At 42.4% G+C, this 15,297-nt stretch overlaps 1 protein-coding gene across 1 annotated transcript; it reads left to right on the top strand.

The window, feature by feature from the left end:
• The first annotated feature begins 627 nt into the window (after nt 1-627).
• Nucleotides 628-13,636, top strand: LOC148659801 (Fc receptor-like protein 2). Its single transcript, XM_088633965.1, has 9 exons — nt 628-925; nt 3,583-3,621; nt 4,219-4,497; nt 4,744-5,019; nt 5,250-5,528; nt 5,775-6,050; nt 8,923-9,201; nt 9,448-9,723; nt 12,217-13,636. Exons 1-9 carry the CDS (start codon nt 895-897, stop codon nt 12,363-12,365), a joined length of 1,884 nt encoding a protein of 627 aa, XP_088490091.1. The 5' UTR covers nt 628-894; the 3' UTR covers nt 12,366-13,636.
• Nucleotides 13,637-15,297: the final 1,661 nt, after the last annotated feature.

Raw genomic sequence — 15,297 nt, 5'->3', positions numbered from 1 at the left:
TGGTAATAGTAAACGGCAAGCCAACAATGTACAAACTGTGTAACAGGCTGTGTGCCATCCTGGAATTCTTCTTCCTTTTGTTTGGCATTACCCTATCTCTTTACATTCATATCTGTGCACACAAATATTACTTCCTCTCCCTTCAAATTACATGTTTCTCCTGCATTTTGCGGTGTACTTCCACATTCAGATTTACTGTATTTGATTTAAGCACACTGTAGCTTACACGGGGTAATATTATTACATATATAATGCAAGATATTAAAAAGGTAGACAACTGCTGGAGCAGTATTGATCACAGTCTGTCTGTTTTATTGACACAGTACTGACACAGTCTGTCAGGCCTCGGATGTCCTGAGGCCTAGCACCAGGTCGCCCCACATCCGCTACCTGAGGGCATAGGTTTCTATACGGCATTTCCTGAACAGCTGAGCCTGGGCTAACCCCCGTCTCGCCGCTACACATAGGGTCTATTTCGCTCTCCTCCCATTCCATGGTTCGTCCCTTCCGACCCGTGACATGTGGTCAAAGAAGACGAAGTCTCTAGAGTTTCACATCTCGTAAAAAAAACGTACCTATATTTAGTGCATCGTGTTTCAAATGCTCCAACCTACAGGCAGAAAGAGACCTGCGAAACATACTTGACTTCGGTTAACCTGCTGAGGACAGTGGACGAGGGGAATATTTCTGGTACAGCAGAAGCTCACGGGAGTTTTACACACAAACTAAAAAGGCAGTCAAGACAGTGGTAACGATCAGACAAGAAAGTATCAGAAAGACATAAAACGCAGTATGATGGTTCGTTTCTAAAGAACTATTTAACAACAAAAGAGAGACGCCAGAGCAAAATATCTGCTACACAGCAGATATGACCACCTGTTTTTTGAAGAAAAGATGCATTTCTCAAAAGCCATCATCTCGATTAGTAAGTACAATGATTCCATAATATTATTTCAAAGCCTGTTGACTGACAAAATCTACCAGTTCAACATTCAGAGGAAGACCAGATCAACAAGAGGTACAGTACATGCTGCTTAAAGAAATTTGGAATATCATTGCAACAACAATAATATTCTGTCAACATAGTGAGAACAACGAGGAGGAGCAAAGATATTTCTAATTATAGTGCAGTAGAAAATTAAAATTAATCTAATATGACATTGTAGGAATGGAAAGATATTGAATCTAAGCAGACAGCTATACAATATGTCAAGAAAAATGTTATATATTTAATAGAGTATTCATCAATAAAGTAATCACATTTATTAACAAATAACGTTTATTAATAGCTAGAAAAGTACTTGCTTTGCTAGAATGGGTGTGTTGTATTGTAATGCTATATAGCAATGTGTATGTCCTTAAATTCCCAAAAACTAAAAATGAAATTGGTTTGAGCTCTCACTGAACAAAGGTAGGTCAGGGAATCACTTCTGAAATGGCTTAAAACTGCACAATACAGTAGATAAATAAATTCTCAAACTTTTGCAGAGAAAAAAAAATTGTGAGACAAAAAAGATTACCCATTGAATCTAAAAAAATGGAAATAAACAGAGACTATGCAGATAAAACCATAGGAGCTGTGAATCAGATAAGCAAAGACAGAAATCAATGAGCACCCTCGTTGTCAAACAGACAATGTCATCACTAAGCCCTGTGCTGTCCGCGTAAGGTATTGAGGAAGAAATGCATATCAAACTACCGCTAAAGTACTTTTGAGCAGTTGTGTGAATATGACAGGAAATTTGTTCTTAAAGTTGTAATCAAACTCTGTGTTACTTCTAATAGCCTTTAGAAATAGAAGCGACAAACTCATTTTAGAGACGCATGCTAACTCATTTAAACCTTTTAGCATAGGTGCACTCTGGTGCATTGTAATAAACAGATGTTGTAAAGTATATAACATTATAACATAAACATACTTGCTAGCATTCTTTGTCGGCAATAAATGCCAGATAAACTTTGTAGATATCACTCAGAAAGATTTTCTTAGATGTTATTAAAAAACACACTTAAATTGTCTGTTTTTCAACAAAAATAAACATACACCTTATACCTAAACGAATCTTTTTCTGCACATTTTTATCTTGATAAATCGTTGGGGAAAGCAACCCAACTCTTGAGGTCAACAAAAAACACTGAATAGCGGGAAAAGGTTGTTGATTTCAGCTTCGGGATTCATTTAAGCAAATCAAATGAAAATTGTGCCGATGTTCTATAGCTGGTTCAATTCCAACCTGCTGATAGTTTTAAAGCACTGTTTCAGAATACGTAATGTGATTGTAATTGTAATTGTAATGTGATTTTTTTTTGTCAGAGAAATTCAGCCAAAGTATTAAGAAATTAAGATAATTCCCGGAGAGGTGCTTTCAGAAAGTCAAAAGCGCTCGAAAAGTAGAAGTGTCGTTCGCTCAGAGGGAACGCACACGGTTAAATAATCAGTCCGTTTGCTATGAGTCGGTATAAAGCCCGTCATACTGAAAGCAGTGACAGGAGGAGGAAAGTGAAGCAGAGAGTTGTAATTCCTGCTTTACGAAAGTCCAGGTTAGTTTTATTGCATTGAAGCCTCACGTAGTGCAAACCGCGACGAAGAAAAAAAGAACGTTTTTTTGGAAGGTCCTGATAAAGAAACGTAGAGCAAGAGCAAGCAAATCTAAAAAAAAAAAACGCTTTTACTGTAGACCGGATAGACCCGTACTAGAACCAGAATATCTGTCGCAAAAAAAGTTTCTCCAATGAGCGAGGTCATCCGGATTCACACTATCAAACCGGGAGCTCCTATAGTCGATTTACTTCTTTGAGAAACGCGACTCGTTGCAGCGAGATCTAACGTTGGTCAAGGCTGTACTGCAGTTTCAGTTACAGTACCATTTCCCCAGTGTCAAACCAGCTACTCCGCCAAAGGCCAGAATAACTCCTTAGAGAAGATCTTTACAGGTTTCTATATAATGTATCCTAGTTTTCTATATTGGTTAAACAGAATATATATGTTTCTACATAGATTCTAAAGAGTCTGTATAGGTTAAATAGGTTTCTTTGTTGGTTATATGGTTTTGTGTATTGGTCAGGCAGAATATGAACGTTTCTAGAGCATTTTAATTTTCAATTCTATAGTTTCTATATTGGTTATATTGGCCAGTTTAGTAGCTACCCCTGTCCTTCCCTTGTATTTGACTGCTCAATCAGTGATATCAACATACGTGCAGAAAATGCTTTGTAAAACAGGCAGGCAGGTATTGTACCTTCAGACTGTGTGTGTGCAATTCAGAGGGAAAGGGGCACGATTTCAGTGATTTTCTAAAACAAACCCAAAGAAGAAAAATTAATTCCCCTTCCATATCAGAATTTATTTCAAAATGCAAATACAATTAATCGTGCTTTTTAATACTGACTCATAGCTTCAAAGGATATTTAGAAATAATGCAGTATTATATATGCTCTAGCTGCTGAACTTGCCTGGGGGAACCTAAAAGTATAATCAGTTCTATAGAACCTAAAAGAAAAAGCAAAAAAATGTTATTCTCATGCCTCCATACTCTGAGGAAGGCGAGGGAATATTTATTTTTCTTTACTTTTGTCTTTCAGTTCTTGTCAGCTGTACCACTTGGGTTTTGAGTGTCCGAGGTGAGTGAGTGAGGAAAATGGAGACCGCACCTTAAAATGTACTTAATTCACCGTCGACCTGATTAACTGATCATGACTGCTCTACCTGCGATCCAAAACCTTAACAGGAAATCCGCCTGACGGTCATAGAAACCTTAGCTGCTGAGTTAGACAAGTTGACAAGTATTAAACTGAGTTTTGAAAACATTTTCAAACAACTGGAATTAAAGAAAAATAGCTGACAGTATCTGCACTTGTGCATGTTGTGCATTAGCTTAATCAGTTGGATTTAGAATAAAATAGCATATTCAGTAACAATACTGTAAATTCTGAATGGGTAACAGTGCTTGAATTCACTAATATATAGTTCATTATTATTATTATTATTATTATTATTATTATTGTTATGACAGTTCTATATTTCTCCAATATTTATTGAATAATCATTCATTCTACTTTGTTGTGCACGTGGTTAAGGTGAATTTGTTGCCTTTAGACATAGAGTCTACAGAAACCTAAATTAACAACTACAGCTACTGTATACAGAATAAAGTATGTAAGCGATTTGTGTTTCTTCCTGAATAGATGGTGTGTTTTAATCCATACATCTCATGTCAGCCAATAATAGGGAGCCCAGAGTGAAGTTGAGCCCCCCAGGTGGTGAGATACTTGAAGGGGACACTGTTACCTTGGAATGTGAGGTCAATGGGGATGCCAAGATCTGGAGTTATTTCTGGTTTAAGGACGAAGAACAGGACGAATCTCATAGAAACCAGAGTCAATACAAAATCAGTTCAGCCTCACTGTCTGACAGCGGGGACTACAGATGTTACATTGTGATGACGAGTGACCCTCTAAAACAACATTCCAGCAAACCCTTTACCCTGCAAGTGTTGGGTGAGTAAAATCAACTATTATGACTTGTGGTGATCAAAGATTAGTTTCATTAAAATATTAAATATCAGAAAAACACACTTGCAAATTGTCAAATTGTTTTATTTCAAAGGGGATTGATGCAGACACCCATCATGAAGCCCAGTGCACAGTCCTAAGAGCTATAAGTGAAAATTCTGGGAGTGCCCCTTGCTCTGTTACGATGGTTGTGTAAATGCTGTTTTTATATTTTGTGTGCTTGTCCTACAGAGCTCTTCACAAAGCCCTCGCTGTCCGTCCAGCCCTGGCAGGCTGTGTGGGAGGGAGACACCATCTCTCTGCACTGTCAGACTCAGCTGCATGAGAGCAGACAGCACACAGCTGTCCAGTATCACTTCTGGAAAGGACCGGAGATTGTGGGCTCTTCAGGGTCGGCTCACATCTACACTATTGTCGCCCAGCTTGTGGACTCTGGGGAGTATAAGTGTGAAGTGAGAGCGAGAGGAGTGAGGAAGACCAGCGATCCTGCTGAGCTACATGTGACAGGTGAACCGATCCCAGATGTGATAATTTAAATATTTCTCCAATATTTATTGAATAATCATTCATTCTACTTTGTTGTGCACGTGGTTAAGGTGAATTTGTTGCCTTTAGACATAGAGTCTACAGAAACCTAAATTAACAACTACAGCTGCTGTATACAGAATAAAGTATGTAAGCGGTTTGTGTTTCTTCCTGAATAGATGGTGTGTTTTAATCCATACATCTCATTTCAGCCAATAATAGGGAGCCCAGAGTGAAGTTGAGCCCCCCAGGTGGTGAGATACTTGAAGGGGACACTGTTACCTTGGAATGTGAGGTCAATGGGGATGCCAAGATCTGGAGTTATTTCTGGTTTAAGGACGAAGAACAGGACGAATCTCATAGAAACCAGAGTCAATACAGAATCAGTTCCGCCTCACTGTCTGACAGCGGGGACTACAGATGTTACATTGTGATGACGAGTGACCCTCTAAAACAACATTCCAGCAAACCCTTTACCCTGCAAGTGTTGGGTGAGTAAAATCAACTATTATGACTTGTGGTGATCAAAGATTAGTTTCATTAAAATATTAAATATCAGAAAAACACACTTGCAAATTGTCAAATTGTTTTATTTCAAAGGGGATTGATGCAGACACCCATCATGAAGCCCAGTGCACAGTGCTAAGAGCTATAAGTGAAAATGCTGGGAGTGCCCCTTGCTCTGTTACGATGGTTGTGTAAATGCTGTTTTTATATTTTGTGTGCTTGTCCTACAGAGCTCTTCACAAAGCCCTCGCTGTCCGTCCAGCCCTGGCAGGCTGTGTGGGAGGGAGAGACCATCTCTCTGCACTGTCAGACTCAGCTGCATGAGAGCAGACAGCACACAGCTGTCCAGTATCACTTCTGGAAAGGACCGGAGATTGTGGGCTCTTCAGGGTCAGCTCACATCTACACTATTGTCGCTCAGCTTGTGGACTCTGGGGAGTATAAGTGTGAGGTGAGAGTGAGAGGAGTGAGGAAGACCAGCGATCCTGCTGAGCTACATGTGACAGGTGAACCGATCCCAGATGTGATAATTTAAATATTTCTCCAATATTTATTGAATAATCATTCATTCTACTTTCTCAACTCAACTCTTAACTTTCTCTCTCAACTCTAAACTCTACCAGTTTCTCACTACAGAGAAGGACAAAAAACTCAGTCATCTTCTACAGAAGAAAACCATCAACACCCCGGACACCCTCACCAACCCTAACCTTGTTGTCACCATACCTTCTGACCTTTCCCTTTCACAGGATGAGCGATCCCTCCTCAGCAAAGGGCTCAGTTTTGTACCAGTTCCCAGGAAGCTGGACATCCCCCAGACCAATGTTGACCTTAACCGCTTTTACCGCAGGATCCGTCTCAGAGCACATTTTGCCGACAATTCCTCTTCACAGGCAGCTGATAACAACCCGGTTATTGATGTCATTAACAACATTAATCCCAAACAGAGCTGTTGGACTCCCTCCTCTGGCCGTTTTCCACCAGTTGATTATTTCATCAACCAATGCACTAATCAAGCTCCCAAGGCACTCTCTATACCCAGTAAACATAGGTCTAACCTCACCCAAGGAGAAAATCAGGCGCTCCAGTCTCTCCGCAACAGGGATGATATCGTCATCAAACCAGCGGACAAAGGAGGTGCTGTTGTGGTGTGGCGTAAAGATCTATATATCTTTGAAGCCTCTAGACAACTAACTGACACTTCTGCCTACCTCCCTCTCCAACAGGACCCTACCACTGACCACCAAAAGGAAGTGGTATCCACCATTTCCCTTCTTATCAGCAGCAACGAGCTCCCCCAGGAGGCGAACCGGCTCATCATGGAACACCCACAGGTATCTCAATTTTACCTCCTCCCCAAAATCCACAAACCGGACACCCCTGGACGCCCCATCGTATCAGCATGTAACTGTCCAACTACTTACATCTCGGCCTTTCTCGACAGCCTCATGAGACCGCTGGTTGAAGATCTTCCCTCATACATCAAAGACACCAACCACGCGCTCCAACTTTTCAATGATTTCCAATTTCAGGGTACCGAATGCCACATTTTTACCATGGACATCACATCTCTGTACACTGTCATTCCCCATAATGACGGCCTTACAGCCCTCAAGCACACGCTGGACAAACGCACAGTGCTTGATCCACCCACCCACACCCTGGTACGCCTTGCAGAATTGGTCCTCACACTGAGCGCATTCTCTTTCAATAATCTTTTTTATCAACAGGTCAGTGGAGTTGCCATGGGCACCAGAATGGGACCCAGCTATGCCAACATTTTTGTCGGCTGGGTAGAAGAACGCTTCTTCGCTTCCTACACTGGCTATGTCCCTGACCTCTACAAACGATATATTGATGACTGCGTCGGTGCCGCCACATGCTCCAACGATCAGCTTGAATTCTTCCTGCACCATTTCACCAACTTCCACCCGTCCCTCAAATATACGGTTAACATATCTTCCACCACTCTTCCGTTTCTAGACATCCACTTGTCTATCAACTACCCCCGACTGTCCACTTCAGTTTATTACAAACCCACGGATTCACACAGCTACCTCCTGTACAGCTCATTTCACCCCAACCACACTAAAAACTCTCTTCCTTTTTCACAGTTCCTTAGGTTACGACGATTATGCAGCGACGACATCGACTTCGAAAACCAAGCCCTCGAAATGTACTCATTTTTCATCAACAGAGGATACCCCAGCAGTGTGATTGACAGGGCCCTTGCCCGAGCCAAAAACACCCCCCGGACCATCAACCCGATCAGGAACTCCCGCCGTAACAACCGCATTCCTTTGGTGCTTCATTACCACCCTAACACACTTCCTATCCCCAGGACCATTAACCAGAATTTTTCCATCCTACAGGATGATCCCTCCATTGGGGCCCTCTTTTCTGATCGCCCTATCATCTCATATCGCCGACCACCTAATCTGCGTAACCTCCTTGTTCACAGCTCCCTTGACCGCCCTCAGCAACCATCCACACCAGGCACTTTCCCTTGCAAAAGAGCTCGCTGTATCACCTGCAAGTACACAGCCACCACCACACTCATTCAAGGCCCCTCAGGACAATTCCGGATCACCCAGACAGCATCTTGTACCTCCAGCAACCTTATTTACTGTATCTCTTGCAGTAAATGCCCAGCCATCTACATTGGGGAAACAGGAAGGAGACTCGGAGACCGCTTCAGAGAACACGTCAGGGCTGTGAAGATTAAAGATCTCTCCAAGCCCATTGTTTCTCATTTCACCTCTGACGGCCACGACCACTCTAATCTCTCCGTCTGTGTTCTCAAAGACGGTTTTCCGAACTCATACATCAGAAAGACCACCGAAACTAAAATTATTCTGCAGCTAGGATCACACATTCTCCCTTCCCTTAACGACAGATTACTGTTCTTTTAAATTTTCTCCATTCATTGGAAGTTTCATTTCACACCTCTCTGCACCCATTCTGACTTCACACCTCTTGATTGGCCTCTCTTTCTGTCCCCTGCTCCCGCCTCTCACTCCTCCTCCCTCTCAACCTTTGTTCTCCCGCTACTTTACCTTTGCCTACTGCCCTGTCTCTCTCACACCTGAAGAAGGCTCCACGGCCGAAACGTTGTGTTCTCTTTCTTCTTTTTTTCAGCATGTAATAAACCTATTACTTGTTCCTTTGCAGCCTACGCATGCTGACGCAGCTACCCACCTGAACCATTTATTCTACTTTGTTGTGCACGTGGTTAAGGTGAATTTGTTGCCTTTAGACATAGAGTCTACAGAAACCTAAATTAACAACTACAGCTACTGTATACAGAATAAAGTATGTAAGCGATTTGTGTTTCTTCCTGAATAGATGGTGTGTTTTAATCCATACATCTCATGTCAGCCAATAATAGGGAGCCCAGAGTGAAGTCGAGCCCCCCAGGTGGTGAGATACTTGAAGGGGACACTGTTACCTTGGAATGTGAGGTCAATGGGGATGCCAAGATCTGGAGTTATTTCTGGTTTAAGGACGAAGAACAGGACGAATCTCATAGAAACCAGAGTCAATACAGAATCAGTTCAGTCTCACTGTCTGACAGCGGGGACTACGGATGTTACATTGTGATGACGAGTGACCCTCTAAAACAACATTCCAGCAAACCCTTTACCCTGCAAGTGTTGGGTGAGTAAAATCAATTATTATGACTTGTGGTGATCAAAGATTAGTTTCATTAAAATATTAAATATCAGAATAACACACTTGCAAATTGTCAAATTGTTTTATTTCAAAGGGGATTGATGCAGACACCCATCATGAAGCCCAGTGCACAGTGCTAAGAGCTATAAGTGAAAATGCTGGGGGTGCCCCTTGCTCTGTTACGATGGTTGTGTAAATGCTGTTTTTATATTTTGCGTGCTTGTCCTACAGAGCTCTTCACAAAGCCCTCGCTGTCCGTCCAGCCCTGGCAGGCTGTGTGGGAGGGAGACACCATCTCTCTGCACTGTCAGACTCAGCTGCATGAGAGCAGACAGCACACAGCTGTCCAGTATCACTTCTGGAAAGGACCGGAGATTGTGGAATCTTCAGGGTCGGCTCACATCTACACTATTGCCGCCCAGCTTGTGGACTCTGGGGAGTATAAGTGTGAAGTGAGAGCGAGAGGAGTGAGGAAGACCAGTGATCCTGCTGAGCTACATGTGACAGGTGAACCGATCCCAGATGTGATGCACATGTGAAACTGACAATGTTCTGGGTTTGATTATTATAGTCTGGTGGAAATTTGCTAACTGTTGATGTGATTGTTTTGCCTTTAAATTATTAATTAATCTTTGTATTACTGTTTCCTAATACTGTGCAGACATTCGTGATAAACACATGGTGTGGGTTGTGCATGATTCACTGATAATAATAATAATAATAATTTCTTACACTTATATCTGGACACTCCACTCCCCTCCACCACCACCAAGGTGCAGCACCCACCTGGATGGTGCGACGGCAGCCATAATATGCCAGAACACTCACCCCACACCAGCTGTGGAGAGCAGAGTAATGTAGCCAGTTCAGAGAAAGGGAATTATTAGGAGGCCAAGATGGGCAAGGGCCAATGGGAAATTTGTCCATGATGCCAGGGTTACACCCCTACTCTTTTCAAGAAACACCCTGTGATTTTTAATGGCCACTGAGAGTCAGGACCTCGGTTTTACATCTCATCCAAAGGACAGAACCTGTTCACAGTATAGCATCCCTGTTACTATACTGGGGCATTAGGACCCACACAGACCACAGGGTGAGCACCCCCTACTGGCCCCACTAACACCTCTTCCAGCAGCAACCTTACTTTTTCCCAGGAGGTCTCCCATCCAGGTACTCACCAGGCTCACACCTGCTTAGCTTCAGGGAGGCTGCCAGTCGTGAGTTGCAGGGTGATATGGCTGAAAGCAGATGCAGAAATGTAGCATTAATGTGAATTGATCCCAAACAAAAATTACAGCATGTGAAATCATCATTGTATATGTGCATATAGCAAGGATAAAATAAAAAGAAAAACTCAAACAATAATAATTATAGAATAAGCAGTCTGCTGGCCAAAAGTTTTTCTTTTTTCATCAAATACGTTTCTGGCCATTTTTCACCTGAGTGTTTTAAAAGTGCTCGGCTGTTGAACTCTGTGCTGCAAGATGCAAATAGCTGACTTTTTTCTGTGATTCTGACAAATTCCTAAAACTCCAGATTGTATTGTACAGACTATGGGACTTTATTTCTGTGACAAGGTCATTTTGTGAGGATGATAACACTGTACTGAACACTGTTGTTTAAGGGGGCAGGCCGAGAGCAGGGTTAAGCGTGCAGTCAAAATGGAGGGAGGTTTGTGCTGGAGAGAGAGTGACTCTACACTGTCAGGTTGAGGGAAAGCCTGACAGCTGGAGGTTTTTCTGGTACAGAACAAACAGACCCTGTGAGCCAGACAGAGAGAAATGAGCCAACCGGCTCCATTCTCACCTTCTCTCCAGCTGCTGTGTCTCAAACTGGCCAGTACAGGTGCAGGGCAGCGAGAGGACAAGTGGAGTATTACTCAGAGTACAGTGACATCATCCAGATTCGAGTTTCCAGTGAGTGTTACAACTTTATTTCTGAGAGATAACTCAAACTGCATGATCTCCAAATTGTGGATGAAAAATCAGGATCAGGAAAAACTGTTACATTTTCTCATTGTAACATATCACTGTTGCATTTCTTTTTTATTTTCAAACTGAAATGCATTGATGATGCAGTGGTGCTCTGATCACAGATTTTTGCAGCCTATCTCCATTCATCAGCCTGAGACGCAACACGCTTGCTTTTCACATTCTTATTTTTTCAATTATACCACATAAGTGGCTTCAAACAGTTTACTTTAAAACTGTTGTTTACTTGGTTCTTTAGTTCCTGATGCAGAACTGAAGTAAAACCCAAAGTGTCTCAGACTTCCTGTCAGTGTGAGTGTTAAAAGACTGCAAGGAGCGCAGTGTTCAGGCTGCAAAAACTTGTGTCAAACTATCCTCTGCAATTCCGCCAGCCCTTCATTCCACTGTGATGACCAGAATAACGAAGGAACAGTTTTTTCTCCCTTTCATGAGGATTGAATAAATTATAATTTGTTTCCAGGTTTATTTAGGGTTCAGGTGACAGAACTCCTGTTTCTCAAGAAGGAATACATCATGGAATCTAATGGTTAACACTGACAATAATATCCTATAGCCGCATAAAATCATGCTGGGAGCTGTGGGGTAAGACTATGGAGGAATCTTGTGACATAGCATTCCAAAAAAAAGAGATTGACAACAAATTCTTCTCAAGACAGTTTTAATTTTTTTTTAAAACAAATGACAATCTGATTTTTCTCGACACATCTTCTGTAGGTCCCTGGCTAGATTTAAGAATCCTTGGTGCAGGGCCTCACACAGACAATCAGAACAGGTCAATGTGGGTGTGGAATCCTTGGTGCAGGGACTCACACAGATGATCAGGGCAGATCAACTTGGATGTTTAGAACCAGAAAATGGTTCAGCTCATGAGCTTTCAGACCATAAGAAGGCTTACCATCCAAAACATCAAAATATTGCATTTCTCCAATCTAGTTTTCAGCAGGGAATCAGCCTTTTCTTTATCCCACTTGGTAGTTATTATTATTATTATCTCTCTGTTTACTTGCAGTGTCTTGGTGGGCAGTGGCCAGGTTAGCAGGCGGAGGATCACTGTGTCTGATCTCCCTCTGTGCCGTTCTGATGCTCCACTGCAGAGCACAGACCTCGGGTGAGACCGGATCCCTGCAGCCTGTCCAGACCAACCAACCAACCTGCTGACAAGCGTCAAGCATGTGATCAGCTAACGATTGCTTGTCTCAGCATCAGTTGGTGCATTTTAACTACTGGCCGGCAATCCCAGATCTTTGTATAAGTCATTACAATGCTATGAGAAGTCTGTTGTCATTGGGTGCTGCGGATTATTTCATTCCTGTTCGGCTCCTCCTTCGCGAGCTGGCATTGCTTTTCCATCCCTGCCCTGCACTGCACTGCCCTATACTGATGGACCCCCTGCCAGCAGAGCTCTCCCTTCCTTCCTCCCATTCCCAGTCTGCCTACTGCATATGTCCCTTGTTTTCTGTCTGTTCCTGTTTCCCTGCCTGCCTGGACTTTTCCTGTGGCTTGCCTGCGTCCTGATCTCCAGTGCTGCCCTGACTCCCCGGACTCTGTCCTACAACCTCTGACTTTCCACAGCTGGGCGGCTCTTTGGCTGTGGGTTTAGTGCAGCAGCTGCCCACTGTCAGCTCTGGTGGTCCTACCAGTCCTTCACTCCAACCCTGTGTCCTTCACTCCAGCCCTGTGTCCTGATCTCCAGCCCTGTGTCTTCTTTTTCGTTGGAAATTTTCTTTTTGTTTGATTTTGTTGCTGAAAAGAACTGTGAAATACTACTTTTCAAGGTGCTATATAACATATATTTTAAGTACAAGTATTAGTAATAGTTGTTCAGGTGCGTAGATGCGTGAGCATGCGTAGTCTGCAAAGGAACAAGGATTATTCCATGCTGAAAAGAAGAGAGAAAACACAAACCTATTACTTGTTGCTTAGTAGTAGTATTCACCCAGTTAAAGAAACCTTGCTTTAAATCTGAAAAGACTACTGTAAGATATGAGGCTGATCTGTCTCACCTAACTATGGTACAGATAAGGGAAAAGTCTGAAAGAATCTCTAATTTCAATGAAACAATATTTTCGAATCATTGTAAAAGTACTGTTTACTGAATTTTGTTGTTCAGGCTGTTTTTTCTTTTCTTAGTTGTGAGTTGTACCATCTCATAGGATGGTATGGTGGGATTTACGAAACAATTCTGGACAAAGGTAACAGATTTCTACACCAAGATTAAACCTATCCAGCAAATTCCTTATTAGAATCCAGAAAAGGTCATTTTTCCCAATACTATTCAGATCTAAAACTAGTTTCAGTTCATGATTGACCACTGTTGGGATCTATCTTTTAAGGGATTTGCACAAATCTGCATCAGAACGGATACATATTTTTTTCATAAACTCTTAAAATCTTCATTTGCAAAATAAAAGTGGTATTATTTACTCATTGTTAAGCCTCAATGCTCCTCTCTTGCTCTTGTGTTATTGTACTTTATGGCTAAAACCCCTTTTTTAAATTTATGCTAGAAATATTACCTCCTAGTGAAGGTTTCACATATGATATTATTTGTGTTCCTGATGCTGTTCACTGGTGGGAGACAGATGTCACATCAGAGACAGCTCACAACAGAAAGTGCTTTCTGCTGTCAGAGTTCAAGTTTCACTTCTCTCACTGTCACACTTGAGGAAAGTAAGGCGCAGATGTTTCTAACCCTGTTCTTTTGTGAACGCCCTTCCACAGTGTCTTAATTAATTCAAACTGCATCGCTACGTTTCTATCCAAAGCAAGTTCATATCTGTCTTAAAAATTAAAAATTCAAACCAATTATCAAAAACCTCTATGAGCAGCTGTGACATTTCTGTGCTGGTTGTGATTTGATTTAAATTTTCTTTTTAAATTCCTCACTGAGTGGCATTAAAATACAAGAAAATGAGCAAGAGAACCAATCTGAGGCATGTTTAATGCCTCTCACATGTTTGCTGATGCTGGGTAATTATCATGTGGTATTCTTCTTGCACTGTGTGCTTTTCAGTACTGTGCTACTGAACTGGCAGATTTAATTTCAGTATCTTGTTACAGCAGCTTGTCATCAGTAACTGTTTTTCTCTTGAGGGTTTTTGTCAGGGCTCAGGCTTCACTTCTCTCACTGTGGCTCTCGAGCACAGTAATACACAGCAGTGTCTTCAGTCTTCAGGCTGCTCATCTGTAAGTACAGCTGATTCTTGGAATTGTCTCTGGAGATGGTGAATCTTCCCTGGAATGGAGAACCATAGTATATGTACCCGCTGTTATAGTTAATGTAGGCCACCCACTCCATCCCCTTCCCAGGAGCCTGTCTGACCCAGCCCATAGCATAGTCAGCAAATGTGTATCCTGAGCCTGTACAGATCAGTCTGTGAGATCCTCCAGGCTGCACAACTGCAGGTTCAGACTCAGTCAAGACCTGGGACTGAACACCTGTGAAGAAAAAAAAACAAAAAAACAATTTGTGACCTTTTTTTGAAGTTGCATCATTTGGTTCAAAGCTGTTAATAAAGTAGTAAGAATGATCACCTGTGAAGCACAGAGTTGCTACAATCAGCGCTGTTAAGAGCCTCATTGTTGATTGTTCAGGCTGAAAGGTACAGAAGAGAAGCTGACTGGCTGCTGTTCAGTCTCTCAGCTGTGTCATTAATAAGGGGCTGTGAGTTTGCATAGGAGCCTCCTGCAGGGGTGGAGCAGAGCTGCACAGCCTTTAAATTCACTGACACAGGACGCTGGAGGCAATTTAATTTTCAGCTAATTCATTCATGTAGTATCTGTCTTGGCTGCCGTGTGGTGAAGATGCAGGGTGTGTGTGGCTGTACTGGCTGAGAGCCACATGTCCCCTGTCCCTCCTGCCTGCTCCACACTGGATCCTCAGGACACAAGATACTGACAGCACCTGAATGCTATGAGAAGTCTGTTGTCATTGGGTGCTGCGGATTATTTCATTCCTGTTCTGCTCCTCCTTCGCGAGCTGGCATTGCTTTTCAGTCCCTGCCCTGCACTGCACTGCCCTATACTGATGGACCCCCTGCCAGCAGAGCTCTCCCTTCCTTCCTCCCATTCCCAGTCTGCCTACTGCATA

Source organism: Lepisosteus platostomus, chromosome 6 (assembly GCF_059453375.1).
Source record: "Lepisosteus platostomus isolate fLepPlt1 chromosome 6, fLepPlt1.hap1, whole genome shotgun sequence".
NCBI lineage: Eukaryota > Metazoa > Chordata > Actinopteri > Semionotiformes > Lepisosteidae > Lepisosteus > Lepisosteus platostomus.
Note: the sequence above shows the minus strand (reverse complement) of the source record. Positions and strands in the feature narration are given on the sequence as shown.

Coding starts and splice junctions, on each gene's coding strand:
- LOC148659801 (XM_088633965.1), top strand. CDS start 895: ATGCATTTCTCAAAAGCCATCATCTCGATTA. Junction 926..3,582: donor AAAAGCCATCATCTCGATTA/GTAAGTACAATG, acceptor TTTGTCTTTCAG/TTCTTGTCAGCTGTACCACT. Junction 9,202..9,447: donor CTTTACCCTGCAAGTGTTGG/GTGAGTAAAATC, acceptor CTTGTCCTACAG/AGCTCTTCACAAAGCCCTCG.